The sequence below is a fragment of the Diplotaxodon limnothrissa genome, linkage group LG3 (genome assembly GCF_057381915.1).
Source record: "Diplotaxodon limnothrissa isolate DT_005_m linkage group LG3, D_limnothrissa_male_GT1.1, whole genome shotgun sequence".
Taxonomy (NCBI): domain Eukaryota; kingdom Metazoa; phylum Chordata; class Actinopteri; order Cichliformes; family Cichlidae; genus Diplotaxodon; species Diplotaxodon limnothrissa.
In genome coordinates this window covers 2,039,858-2,054,857 of record NC_140598.1, presented here as the reverse complement: position 1 = coordinate 2,054,857, position 15,000 = coordinate 2,039,858, and the positions used below count along the sequence as shown (strand labels likewise).

General features: G+C 44.5%; 1 protein-coding gene across 2 annotated transcripts in view; it reads left to right on the top strand.

Annotated features, from left to right (window-relative positions):
* Positions 1-15,000, top strand: part of LOC146634253 (NACHT, LRR and PYD domains-containing protein 3-like) — a 675,133-nt gene that overhangs the window by 158,664 nt on the left and 501,469 nt on the right. Inside the window, exon 12 of one of the 2 annotated variants that reach the window (XM_085375190.1) lies at positions 1-917. This exon is cut by the window's left edge and continues 351 nt beyond it. The exons of the other annotated variant lie outside the window; for it this stretch is intronic. Within the exon in view, the coding sequence (XP_085231316.1) occupies positions 1-173 (173 nt within the window). The 3' untranslated portion in view covers positions 174-917. Of the gene's footprint in view, positions 918-15,000 lie in introns of those variants that run through there. 2 annotated transcript variants of the gene reach the window in all.

Below are 15,000 nucleotides of genomic sequence, written 5' to 3'. Positions count from 1 at the left end.
CTGTCTCTAACAGAGCAGCAGTGTATGTGGACTGTCCTGCTGGCACTCTGTCCTTCTACAGAGTCTCCTCTGACACTCTGATCCACCTCCACACCTTCAACACCACATTCACTCAAACTCTTTATCCTGGGTTTATGTTCTGGTCTCCTGGTGCCTCAGTGTCCCTGTGCTGAGTGGAGTGTAAAGAGTGTCTCCTGTTACAGAAACACTCTGACTGTTGAACAGATAGTTCAGTCTGTACATGTCTGTCTCTTTCACTCACAAACACGTTTTCAGATTCATGGATTCAATCAGTTGATGTTTGAAACTCTTCTAAATGATTCCTGGTAAACTTCTTCCTCTTCAGTCCTTTCAGTCCTTTCACCAGCTCTCACACAACATCAGCACCAATGATCCACGTCCTTATAAACCTCTGAATCAGGTCCTGAAGCAGTGACGTCCTGAGTGAAGACCTCACTGATCACATGACTCTGGTCACCTGACTCAGTGTTTCTGAAGCAGTGTGCTGGGTTTTTAAAAATCCGTGGCTGCTGCCTGATGTTGGGCCCACAGAGGAAGACGACTCACTCGCTCTTCTTCACTTCCTCCTTAAACATGTGGAAGGAGAGCAAAGTGCTGCCAGACTCTTATTTCTGACAGGAACAGAAGAAACCACAGCAAACTGGTCCAGTTCTTCATCTTCATCACGATCTGTTTATTTCTGATGGTGTCTTCAGTCTGAGGTTTGAAGTTTCCATGTCTGTGTGATGTGTGGTGTGAAGGCTGCTGGTTAAACTGGGACTCACTGAGTGCTCATAGAGATGCTCCATGAGTCCCAGTACAGACTACAAACATGGTGGAAACTTAGCTTTGATATCCACACACTCTGCACGTCTGTGAGTAACTGTGATGAAGATGTGCAGAGATCTGTGTCCAAACAGGAGGAAGACTGTAAAGACTCTGTGCTTCTAACAGCCTCTGTTAACATATGTGAGGCTGTTTGTTGTTGTTGCCATGGAGCTTTGCACTGTTTGGGTCAGCAGGTCATGTGATCAGGTTTGTTCTGCTGGACGATGGTTCAGTGTCAGGTTTGTTTGCATTCATCAATAAATATCTAAATCAATCAAAGACTCCATGTTTGTTCTTTCATCATGTGACCTCTGCTCATCCATCTCTGTGTGTATCAGGATACATTTGGTTCATAATACACAGAAAAATCAGAGTTATTACCTGTAATAAATGTGAAAGATTCCTGCAGTGATAACCAGGCAGGACTGAAACACATCCAAGCTGTCACCACGGTAACAGCACCGCCCATCCACAGGTGAGGGGAGGAGCAAAAAGAGGGACTTTCACCATTTTATACTAAAAACACTCAACTAATGTTTCTAATATGAAACAAATAAGCCCACATTAATGTGAGCGTTTATTAAATAATAATAATCATGATTTCCTCCTGATCTCATTTCCACAGCAGAGAAAACTGTGGTGTATATTGAGGTGGAGGGTGTGGCTCAGGTGTAGAGTGAGGGTGGGGTGCACCACAGCAGCATGGTGTTTTTGTCCAGATGAGCCCAGAGAAGAAACACGAGTGTTCACAGACATCAGAAGCTCAGAGAGGTGAAACATGAGGTTGGAGTCCTGGTCAGCATCCAGAGCTGCTGTGAAACCCTCATGACCAGAGATGGGCAGTAACGCGTTACATGTAACCTGTTACATGGAGGTGCTGGAGTTCACCTCCATGTAACAGGTTCACACCTGAATCTGGGCCCGGGGTGCCAGAGTGTTCAGGGTCAGACGTGCTTCAGGTGCACGAGTGCTTCAGGAGCTCAGCACAGTGTGGAACATCCCATCACTGCTGCTCTGGAGTCAGCCTGGATGAAACACCTGTGAGGCTCCACAGTGAGCGAGCACACCTGCACTTTACAGCTTCTCATCATGTCACTGTTGTAAAGTTAGACTGCTGTGCAGACTGTTAGCTTCACCAACAAGTTTCACCTTCTTTCTACACTTAGCAACATTACGCTGTGTCCATGAAGAATGTACAGATATGAATTTTGTCACGATCCTGGCTCATGTTGACCCGGCATTTTTACTTTTTGTGTGTTTTGTTCTTTATTTATGCCTTGAGTTGGTTTTAAACACTGCTGCATCCACCAGATTCCAGCCAGAGTGGATTCTGGAGTCTTCCACGCTCCTGTTAGTGATCCTCCATCTGGGTGGATGAGAACAACCTTCTGAACAATCTAGCAGGAGATGGTCCATATCTGTGGGACTGATTTGTGCTAGTGTGGCCGAGCAGTGGTAGCGTGGCCGAGCGGTCTAAGGCGCTGGATTAAGGCTCCAGTCTCTTACCGAATTTCCCAGAGGAACCCACCCGAGGGATTAATAAAGTTTTATCTTATCTTAATAACGCCCATTGTATGGACTGATAACATCCGAAGCGGGTGAATAAAGTCACCCAGTCACTAGCTGTGCCATTACCCAGCATGCACCACTCCCTCCACCAATGCAATAAATGACACAAAGTAATAGCCTATAATTAATTTATCTGCTGTGTCTGATGGTTTCAGGTAGTTGTTTACATTACACGTCACTACCATGTGATTTTGGAAATGTATAAATATACGGACAACAGGCTCTTCCACGGCGTTTAGGGAGCTCTATAGCATTCAATAACAGGACCCTGCACATCAATTCTCGACGCGAGGGGCGTACCCGGCGTGTCCATAAGTGACGCAGAGGGAGCCTGACCATGCGTCACACATTTGACGAGTTAGGAGTGAGAAGGTGCTGACAGGATGGAAATGTTCCACTGCTGCAGTCACAGCACTCAGTGTCTGTGGAGGCTGTTCCTATGACAACAACAGCATCACATCAACCTCTGTGGATCAGTGTGACAGACTGACACACACCAAGAAGCTTTGCTGTGCACACAAACAGCAACACTGATAGGTTTTGTATTGTTGATTGTCATTTATGCTTAGAAACATTTACTCATATATGCTTAGAAGTGTATAATTATTTGTAGATTGAAAGAATGTCTCATCCTAAGAGGTGTATAATTAATTGTGTAGTGATAAGTTGTGTGATCTTTAACAGGCTACAGATGCAGGTGTGCATTCCTGGAATGCACACCTGCATCTTGGGGGCATGGGAAAAGTTCGCATCTTGTCTTATTGTTTTATGGTAGGATTACCGTAGCTACGTTTGTTCTAGTCTAAGTGCTTTTCTGTTTAGATGAACTGCTGGACTTCCTCACCGGGGGATGTCTAGTCTACCCTCTTCCTGACCAAGGATGTTATATGACCCTTTGATCAGCAGTACCACACACACACACACACACACACACACACACATCCACCGCACACACACAGGCAAGGTACTCTTTGTGTGTATGTAGACGTCATATGTTAATGAACTTATGCATATTTATGTAACCTCAATAAAAGGGCAGTGGTACGGGAGGACGGACGAGAGCAACTGGGGTCAAGCGAAGGGACGGCGCTTTGTCCGGTTCTCTCCCGTGCACGAGTAACATGAAGAACTTTGCCTACTTCGTGTCTTGCTTTGCGGTGTAATTATATTGTCTTCAACGTTCCAGCGAATAGGTTTATGCTACAAACCTAACATTAATTGGTCGTTTGATGCCGGCTCCCTGGGATCGCATTCACCGAGGGGGGGGGGGGGAGAGGCACGCTGAAAGACTGACGTCAGCCAGGAAGTTCCTGTGGATTCGCTGTCTGTCCTTCTCCTCGATGAATGGCGATCGGCGGGATTCAGGCTGATATTACACGCTAAGCAACGCCAAGTAAGTTTAGAGAGGCCGACTCTATAACCGTGTCGTTGTGCAGTCTCCGCCATTTTGTGAGGCGTTGAGAAGTTCGCTGCTTTGTGGAGCGAAACCCGGGTTCCTTGCTACTGTGTGCAGCAAGAGGTTCCTCGCTGCTTTGTGGAGCGAGAGGTGAGTTCTCCACTGCTTTGTGGGGTGTTGAGAAGTTCCGCGGGGTCCAGATTGTGCTGGACAGTAGGCCTATTTTGTGTTATTGTTATTTTCGTCCTCGTTGTTGTTGTGTGTGCGGAGCAGACCGCGTGGTGTGTGACGTCAGCAGCTGTTGTTGTTATCATGGGTTTCCTAAGCAACCAGGAGTGTGTGGAAAAGGCCAGCCCTATGCTCTGGTGGGTGGCTTTCCCCCCACCCCTTCCTGACACAAAATGTTAACAGCCTGTGTGCCAGACCATAGACGTAATTGAGGTGGATAGTTGTTAAAAGTAACCTACATTAAGCTTGTGGTTGCTTAAATTCAGTACAATGACATGTGAGGTGAAGTGATATAGATAAATATTTAAACTAATGAAGTGCATAGAGGCACTTGACCTGTGCGAAAGACGGTCGTCTTATTATGAGCCATTGTTGAGATATACAGCATGTCTGTGAAAACAACCAGTATTCTGAACCCTGTATGAAACATCTAAAAGTACATGATGGAGAAGCTGTGTTGAATATGAAAGTGTAAGACTTTGCCACTGTGGGCAGAGCATGCAACTACTGTGTGATGTTACGTTGCAGTTCTTTTTTTTCTTTTTCTGAGCTGATGAGCAAGCTACACATTATCAGATCGAGAGCTGTCTGAGGACTACTCAAAGAAAGGGAAACAGAGTTATGATAACTATGATAACTGGCGTTTCCATGAGCAGTTTTCCTGCACCTTGACTCGTGTGTGTGTGTAGCATCAGCATCATGTTTTTGTTTATTTGTTTTGTTGGGTTGAAAATAATTAAATAAACGTGTGATCATGCCTATGGATCACCATGGCACATATCTCCAGCCATATGATTTATTTATGCAGATGAAAAAGTGAGTGTGAATGTGAGTGACATCACAGTGTTTTTGTGCACTGTGCAAAAGTAATTGCCTTTGATTGTGAGTGAGAGCGGTGATTTTGCAGATCACAAGCTATTGTAAAGAAAAAAAAAAAAAGAGTGAAAAAGAGACAAATTACATTGTAGACGAAGAAAAATAATCATAGGAAAAAGGTTTTGTGTTGATCAGCCGAAAAACAACTACAATGTCATTTTCTGCTTTTAAGAAAGGATTGTTTACACAAGCACAGACAGAGAGAGATGTGTGTTGATTAAGCAGTGAGGATAATAATGAAAGTCTCTCAGTCTGTCGTTTACAGGTGGGGAACGGACCTGGATCAATTCTCCACGGGCAGCAGTCGGAAGAAAATTATAGGTTGAAATCATTAGAAAAAATAGAAACACTCAGCCAGAAGTTTTGGCTGAATTGTTTTGCAGCTTCCCGTCCTCATCCTGAACGAGCAAGCTCCAAGGAAGCTGATCTCTCCCTGAAGACACCGAGTGCAGTTCCAGAAGCACAAGCATGAACATCAACAGTGGACAGGAGGCCAAGAGACAATCTGAGCAGAGAGGTCCAGCAGCGCTGTGGGCAAACGGCATCAGAAAGAGAAGAACCACCATCTAGATTGGATGGATGGAGATGCGTTTCCAGCCAGCTGCAACCTCACTGTGTGTGAAGGACTTTTGAGAAGACTGTCTGAGTTTGACATTTGCCATGTTTGGAGTGAGATGGCAATGAAAGAGACAGTGGGACAAAGAGAGACACGGGACAAAGCTGAGAAAACTGACTGCCATTGGACTGAAAAGTGGGAGAGAAGGAGAGGAGCAGAAGAGGGCTGAGGCTGCTGTTTTAGTGTGGGCAATCAAATTAGGTTAAGGAATTCGGGGAGACAAGCGACTGCCTGGAAGTGGAGGATTGACACAGTGTCCAGACCACCACAAAAGGGGGAGGAAGACAAGCACTGAGGTATGCAAGTGTACTGTTAGAAAGATGGAAAGTGACACGACACATACAGATAATATGCACCAGAGATAACACAAGACCATACACAAAGTGCTACACATTAAAAGAGGGTATTTGTAGAAGGGGTTAACAACACACAGTGTGGTTGCCGATGGTAACCTGTTTCAGAAGATACATAAAAACAGAACATATATTAACCCTACTAACAATTCCAAACACAAAATAGCTTATGAAGATTAGACAACATTTTAAGTGTGTGAGTCTGTTTATTATTTTGTCCAAGTCACCTCGTGTGATGTAAAGACCAGTGAAACTCATAGCACATTGCATGCTCTGCTGGATATACAGCTCCACACAGATGCAATGAAAATTAGTTTGTTATCTTTCATCAGTGTAAAATAGTGTCAATTTAGCAGACACTTGTTATCAAATACTGAATTTATCCTAAAAAAAATTGACTCTCCAAGTTGCAGGACAACAATTTAACTTTTGTGGGAAAAAAAAAAATCCTGGTTTGATAAATCAGTGACCAGGCAATAAATTTAGTGTTAAAATGGTAAATTGGGAGAAGCTTCCTGCTTGATTGATGCAGCAAGTGATTTACTGTATGAGGGAAATTGTCTTTTAGTGATAACATTTTGAACATGCTTTCCTGTCGTCCTGTCAACTTAGTGGGTTAATAGCTGATATGCAAATTAGTTGATCGTTCTTAGATTAATGAAAGGTGACTGAATTCTAGCACGAGTGAATGAGATGTGTTGGAGTTTGTTGTGTGTTGAGTGGAGACTCTAAAACACTGAGTGCGAGTGAATCCTGTATTTAGATACACAACTCTGAATACGTCAGAACAGACTGTTTTGTGAAGTGCATGACAGCATGTCACATGTTTTATGATGAAGGAAAAAGGAAAATTGAATAAAATAGATCTGTGGCCTAAATGAGTGAAGAGCACAGACCTGGTGATTAAACTCATAGCTAATAAGACATTAGGGTTATGTTGTTTTGTGCAGCTGATGATTGATTTGGAGTGAATCTAGCTGATGATTTTTCTTCTGTTGTGAAGTCGAGCCTGCCGATTAGTATGATGGTATGATGAACCATGCTAATGGTATGATTTACCCTCCTGAGATGAGGAGTTTGTGTCATGACTTAATAAGGCCTTTTTATTTTGATACTTTCACAGTGCACTGAAAGTTTTGTTTGATAATCTCTGTTATTTTCCATTTTTATCTTTTGAACAGGCACTGATTTTGTTTGTCTATTTCTTTTCTTTAAGCAGATCTGCACGTCGGGAATTGAAAGTGCTATACGACCGATCGAGAAAGCCACTTATTTGGGACAATTATTAAATGAAAGTCCCGGCCTAAAAAGGATTCAGCGATGTAATCCTATCTAAAGTTCTTCTTTTTCTTTTTTGAAATGACGTCATTTTGCTGAGAGTGGAAACTAAATGCGACGATAGGTTCCACCATCAGCAAAGAAAGAAACAAAGAAAGAATGAATGAATGTATGAATGGAAATAAAGAACAAACTGACTGACTGGTGAAAGAAACTGTGAGAAATTGTATACATCTGCGCAGCGCTAACGTTTGCATTTTCTTTTCTACAGCATTACAGTTCTTCATGTGGTTTGATCACATGATTTATACCAGGACAACTGGTTGATGTTTTTCCTACTACAGGATTTTTGGGCTTATGTGTGAGGAAAACTGTGTTTACAGGTTATGAGTGGTGATGCTGTTACATTGTGTTTTTGGGAAAATGTGACGGTTACTTTGATGATATGAATAACATATTTTCCACAGCAATGGATGGTTGATTTTTATGGTGTTTTTATGGCACCTCTGGAACCTGTTGACCTGTGTCTGACCTCCGTCTGACCACAGTCAATGTGTATTGCTAATGTTTGTTTCTCTGAGAATGCTGTGGAAGATTCAGCTGAGAGACAACTCAGTGTCTGTGGAGGCTGTTCCTATGACAACAACAGCATCACATCAACCTCTGTGGATCAGTGTGACAGACTGACACACACCTAGAAGCTTTGCTGTGCACACAAACAGCAACACAAAGACTCAATCAGGACCTGCTGATAGTTCAGTGTTTGTCTGTGATGTCTCTCACACTGCGTCCAAACATGGCTCTGTTTTACCCCGAGCTGCTCAGTGCACACAAACCTGGGGGGCCACCCGGCCCATCAGCCATCACATCTGCCCTCACTGATGCAGTGAGTCATCATAGTCATCAATCTAATTCTAATGAACAATAAACAGGTGTCAGATAATCCTGGTTGTAGTTGTGTTCATGTACATTTGTGTTTTTACATGAGACACTTTGCACCTTTACTGTGGATCAAAAGCATCAAGCTGCAGGAAGTGGAGGTGAAGATGAGCCTGAATGGTCACAGCGGACATTTCTACATGATGCAGTTAAATGCTGCTGTTTCTTCATGTGTGTGTTGCTGTTTGAATGCAACAAACAGTAAATGTGATCAGCTTCATTCAGAAACAGAAAGCTAATGTTACGTTTCGGTGTGTCAGTGTTTTGTTTTTGCGTGACTGTCATGTGTTTCCTGTTTTACTTTGAAGGTCTGTTGTTATCTTAGTGTGTTCAGTTTACATTTTTCCTGTCTCGTCAGTTCTAATTTGCCCCAGCTGTGTTTCCCTCCTGTGGTCCATTTCCTGATTGCTCCCTCTATGTATTTAAACCCTGTGTTTCAGTGTGTCATGGTCGCGATCTCCCCCGTGTTGTAAATAGTTTGGTGTTTTGTTGTAAATAAATAGTCTGTTGTAAATAGTTGTGAATGGGTTTGTTAATACTTTCGTCATGGGATATTTTCGTTTTGGGATTTTGGTGGAGAGCCTTCGTGGTTTTATTTTCCTTATCTTTGTTTTTCTACGTTGCACCCCGGTTGCCTAGGCCGGGGTGTAACATATGGGGGCTCGTCCGGGATCGCTGGAGGGTCCGAAGGAGGGACAGCTTCGGCCTTCTGTCTTCGCTGGAGGGTCCGAGGACCGCTTCGGCCTCCGTCTGTCTTCGCTGGAGGGCCCGGGGACCGCTCCAGCCTTCATCCGCTTCTGCTGGAGGGTCCGGGGGACCGCACCAGCCTTCGTCGTCTGCTGGAGGGTCCGTGGGACCGCTCCAGCCTCCATCAGCTTCGTCTGCCTTCATCCGCCTTCGCTGGGGGGAGGGTCCGTGGGACCGCCCCAGCCTTTGTCGTCGCTGGAGGGTCCGTGGGACCGCTCCAGCCTTCATCCGCCTTCGCTGGAGGGTCGGTGGGACCGCTCCAGCCTTCCTCCGCCTTCGCTGGAGGGTCCGTGGGACCGCTCCAGCCTTCGTCGTCTGCTGGAGGGTCGGTGGGACCACTCCAGCCTTCATCAGCCTTCGTCCGTCTTCGCTGGAGGGTCCGTTGGAGGGACCGCTTCAGCCTTCGTCCGCCTTCGCTGGAGGGTCCGAGGCACCGCTCCAGCCTTCGTCTGCCTTTGCTGGAGGGTCCGGGGCACCGCTTCAGTCTTCGTTTGTCTTCGCTGGAGGGTCCGAGGCACCGCTCCAGCCTTCGTCTGCCTTTGCTGGAGGGTCCGGGGCACCGCTTCAGTCTTCGTTTGTCTTCGCTGGAGGGTCCGAGGCACCGCTCCAGCCTTCGTCTGCCTTCGCTGGAGGGTCCGAGGCACCGCTCCAGCCTTCGTCTGCCTTCGCTGGAGGGTCCGGGGGACCGCTCCAGCCTTCGTCGTCTGCTGGAGGGTCCGTGGGACCGCTCCAGCCTCCACCAGCCTTCATCCGGTTTTGATCAAACATTTCACTTGGGGTTACATGTTTGATTTTTGGGTAGGGGGAAATGTTACGTTTCGGTGTGTCAGTGTTTTGTTTTTGCGTGACTGTCATGTGTTTCCTGTTTTACTTTGAAGGTCTGTTGTTATCTTAGTGTGTTCAGTTTACATTTTTCCTGTCTCGTCAGTTCTAATTTGCCCCAGCTGTGTTTCCCTCCTGTGGTCCATTTCCTGATTGCTCCCTCTATGTATTTAAACCCTGTGTTTCAGTGTGTCATGGTCGCGATCTCCCCCGTGTTGTAAATAGTTTGGTGTTTTGTTGTAAATAAATAGTCTGTTGTAAATAGTTGTGAATGGGTTTGTTAATACTTTCGTCATGGGATATTTTCGTTTTGGGATTTTGGTGGAGAGCCTTCGTGGTTTTATTTTCCTTATCTTTGTTTTTCTACGTTGCACCCCGGTTGCCTAGGCCGGGGTGTAACACTAACATGTTTGCTGATGTCCTGTCCGGGTTCACAGCTGCTGTGTCTCTGTGCTCTCTCACAGCTGTGTCCTACAGAGGAAACACAGTCCAGTCCCTCCAGAGGTTCACAGACTGGACCTGATGTTACTGTACAGGCTGCCTTTACCTTCAGACCAGAACCTGCCAACAGAAAGAGACTCAACATGTTTCATGTGTTTGTCAGTGTTTCATTTGTGATTTCTGACTGAAAACAGCTCATCAGGGTCACATGATCAGTCTGGCTCTAAGCTGGAACTGATGCACAAATTGATCTGAGACCTCTCAGTCCGTTCTGTCCTGGGTTACAGGGACGTCTTTCCTGACTCAGCCAAGTCCTTCACTCGTGTCTCTGCAGCTGTTTGGCCTCTTTAGACACATCTTTCACCAGTTTTCTTTCCAAAGTCTTTGAATCTTTGCTTCCTGCCTCTGCCAGGTCTGTGTGTAGAAGCATGTGTGTTACTGTTTGACGTCTGTTCATGAATCCTGCCATGTTTAGTTCAATATAGTGACGTGCTGATCTTTACCATGTTGTTCTGTAGTTTTGATCCCTCTGGATTCAAATGATGAACAGATCAGTCCTGTGTGTCCATGGAGCTGACACGTGTCACCCTGACACAACTCTGAAAGCACATGAAGGAAAAGCTCCACCAACAACTTTTCCTTCATCTAACTGCACATTTGTTTCTGTCTGTGTACAAACTGATGTCTGTCCCACTTCAGACTGGATTCAGCTTCTTCAGGTCAAACCTTCTTGCATTCACTGCAAAAACAGAAAAGTCGTCTGACTCTCAGACTGAGTCCGAGTAAAGTTCACGTGCTGACATACAATGTCAGGGTTGTCACTCAAACACAGTAATGTATCACACACATACTTTCATACTGTTCTTAAAAGTAATGCATTATCTTCATCAGTTACTGGTTGCAGAAAGTCCTCTCCCCTGCAGCCGACCTTGCTGAGCCTGGTTAGTGAACCGAATCAGTGCTTCTTCCATGTTTGTTGCAGCCTCTAACATGACGACATGTTCAGCAGATGTCTCTGATATGGAGAACACACTTCAACATCTGCAGCAGATTTGGGATTTTTGTGTCTTTTGTTGCTTGATAATCTTGTGAGAAGTGTTTGATGAAGCAAACACAGACAGTAGATACAGAAGCACTGAGAACAGAGTGGAGGGTAACCCAAAGACACAAGCACAGCTTTATTTACACAGCACCAAATCACAACAACAGTCGACTCAAGGCGCTTTATATCGTACAGTCGACCCTACAATAAACCATACAGAGAAAAACCCAACGACCAGGCTACTAGTTACTGAAAGACTGTTTGTGCTTAAAGTGCTTTGGCACTCTTTGGCAATATTGTAGACAATGTTAAACTTATTCATCTCATCAGCCTCTGACGACCTGTTTGCTGCTTCCTGCCATCTCACTGCGTCCTGTCGGCGCTCTGTGTTCACGTCTTTGTGTGGAATCTGTTTACCTGGGGCCTGTTCTTCGTACCTCGCTAAGTAAGTTAGCTGGATTAGATTGTTGACGATTTCGCGTGATCTTGGATCAGTCGGTTCCCCGAAGCTCATCCGGGACTTGCTGTCATAGCAACAGAGCCGTAAGCGTAAACCTGCTCGGGAGCAGGCTTACTTTATGTAAACAGGATTAGATCGCGGCCACGCAGGTATGTCCGCGTCATTCATACGAAAGCAACAGCGATATTCCACCACTGTTTCACCATAAATAAATAACATCAATGTAACTAAAGATAATGCAGTACTTGATCCTTTTATTGATGTCACACAGATACATACAGGTCATTTCCTAAAAAAGGGAAATGAACTATTAACATTCTATTACATGTATGTGATTATTACAGATGTAATTCATATTTCAGAGTAGTAATTGTAAATTACTTCATGTAATCAAGATGAGAGACCACGGCTATAAAAGCGAAGGTGGATTTGGGAAGCCTGTCGCAGCCATGTCCTGTCCGTATACGCGACCAACCCATTGAGGAAGGTGCAAGATTGATAAGGAGAGTCCTCAGAATTCAGCGTATATTGCGGGACAGACAGGATCCTTTAGCTCAGCGCGACAGTGTGCTCATAGAGAGATATCGATTTTCCCGTGAGGGTATTATTCACTTAACCAACTTGTTGACGAGGGGGTGCAGGACCACCACCTGTCTTTTTTTCCTCTGCCCTTTTCTTGGTTGCTGTTATGAACAAACTAACAGACTATTACAGGCCAGTATTACCTTGCCAGGAGACGAAAAGCAATCTAAGAGATAAATATTACCATTCTGTAGAATACTCCTGTATTCCACTTTTACTTGTTCCCATGTTCTTGTGGGTCCTGTTGTGGCTCTAATGTGAAAGGGGATATAATATAATATATTATAATATAATATAATGCCATATGATATTGGACAATATAGTGTCATATGAAATTCAAATTCAAATTTTTATTTGTCACGTACACAGTCATACACAGTACGATATGTAGTGAAATGCTTGGACAACTGCTCGTGACCTAAAGAAAACAAAAAAGGAAAAGGCTATGAATAAGATAGGAAATAAATATGAAAAATTAAAAAGGGTAAATTTAACTAGGAAGGAATAAAATATAAATTAAGGTTAAAAATGAAATAACTGTACAACACAAATTAGAATGAAGGGTAAATTTAACTGGGAAGAATAAGATAAAGATAAATATATAAATTAAATTGAAAATAAAATAACTGTACAACAAAATACACAATATAGAACTATATAAGAATGTATGAACAAAATACACAAGAAGTATAAATAAATATATACACAATAACAGCAGCGTGATTTAAGTGATGAAGTGAAAACAATGTCCAGAAAGTCCAGTGTGTGTGTAAGAACTATATGTGTGGGTCAGTACTGTGTGGTGGTGTGATTGAGAGACCGTATCGCCTGCAGGAAGAAGCTCCTCCTCAGTCTCTCTGTGTTGGTCTTCAGGGAGTGGAATCGCTTTCCTGACCTCAACAGAGAGAACAGTCTGTTGTTGGGATGGCTGAGGTCCTTCACCATCTTCCTGGCCTTGGTCCAGCACCGCCTGCTGTAGATTGAGTGCAGGTCAGGGAGCTCGGAGCGGATGGTGCGCTCAGCTGACCGCACAACCCTCTGTAGAGCTCGTCTGTCCTGCATGGTGCTGTTCCCGAACCAGGTTAAGATGTTTCCCGTCAGGATGCTCTCTATGGTGCACGAGTAAAAGTTCCTGAGCACCTTGGAGGGCAGTTGGAAGTCTCTCAAGCGTCTGAGGTGGTAGAGACGCTGACGCTGATGATAGATCTACCCTACCGCCTACTGGTGTTGGCCAGAGGGGCCGATGGCGCAATATGGCAGCCTGGCTACAACCGTAGCTGCCTCCACCAGTGTGTGAATGTGGGAGTGAATGAATAGTGGTATTGTAAAGCGCTTTGGGTGCCTTGGAAAGCGCTATATAAATCCACTCCATTATTATTATTATTATTAAATTACTTACGAGTTTAATTTGTCAGCAACTTCCTGCCAGCCCTCTCTCCTTGCTTTTGCAGCCTTTGCAGTGTTCTCTTGCGTTTTAATTAAACTCTGAAACTCCTGAAATCCCTCACTCAAGAGTTCTTGCTCTGCTGCCGGAAAATACCGAGCGCGCCCCTTCGACATTTTCGCCGACCAATCAGCGGGTTGCCGATCAATGTTTCTACTATCGATGCGTAGCCCCTTTTACGACACCCAGTGATGTCACATTACTGCGTCCAGCTGTACTAATCGTCAACAGCAGGTGTGTTCGGGGAACCGGATTAGCGAGCTCACGGTTAGCGCGATGGTTTGATCTTGGATGTGTCATTTGATCTTGGATGTAGTAAGCGACGTACGAAGAACGGGCCCCTGCTCTCATTTACTGTTTTTGTCACGGTTGATGATGGCCAACCGTGGGGATGCGAGGAAGGAGGACCCAAATGCTGGACTCTTCAATGAAGACAGTGCGTTTATTTACAGTGAGGTAAATAACCAGTACACAATAAATCCCCGTAGCTCCCTGGACTCCCGTGTCTCACTCAAACGTCTGTGCTCTCCGCTCCCGTGTTTCCTGTGCATGCTGTCCTGTTCTGCTCCTCCTGCAGGGAAACAGCAGAGGCAGCCATCAACACAACTCCCACGGGCATACACGACCTGCACGACACTACACTAGACACCAGAGGTGTGGACTCGAGTCACGTGACTTGGACTCAAGTGACTCGAGTCACATGACTTGGACTCGAGTCACATGACTTGGACTCGAGTCATTCATTTTATGACTTTAGACTTGACTTGAAAAAAGGTTGTAAGACTTGTGACTTGACTTGAACCTGTTTACTTGAAAAGACTTGATATTTTACCCAAATCTAAAATTTAACATACATATCATATAAAAAGTGCGGACCATTAATTCTCTTCATTCATTCTTACCACACTCCGTACGTATGTGAGCGTGAGCTGTAGCACAGCCAATCAAATTAACCAGATTTAAAAAAACGCTCGAGCCAAAAATGCTCCCAAGAGTAATTTCTTTCAGGTACATAAACTACGAAGTAGTAAACAAAAAACAAAATGCAACATACAAAACATGCAAGAAGAGAATCACAGACGGAGATGGAACAACTTCCTACTTGGTCCGACATTTGAAGTTGCATAAAGAACGGTAGGTGCTGCCTTTTTTTGCTACGATGAGATAGCGACTTAGCTAACTTCATCTTATTAGCAGATGTTCTCCGGCTACGTTGATGACACTGTTTGGCTTTAACATGTATGATATGTTTGTCATGCTATTTTAAATCCGGTCCTACGAGCGCATCCAAGAATAACATGCAACTTGTTAGCTCAGAATTGAATTGAATGGTGAGCAGGGTCCGTTTCAGAAAGTGGGTTTTGTAGCTGTACTCAGGG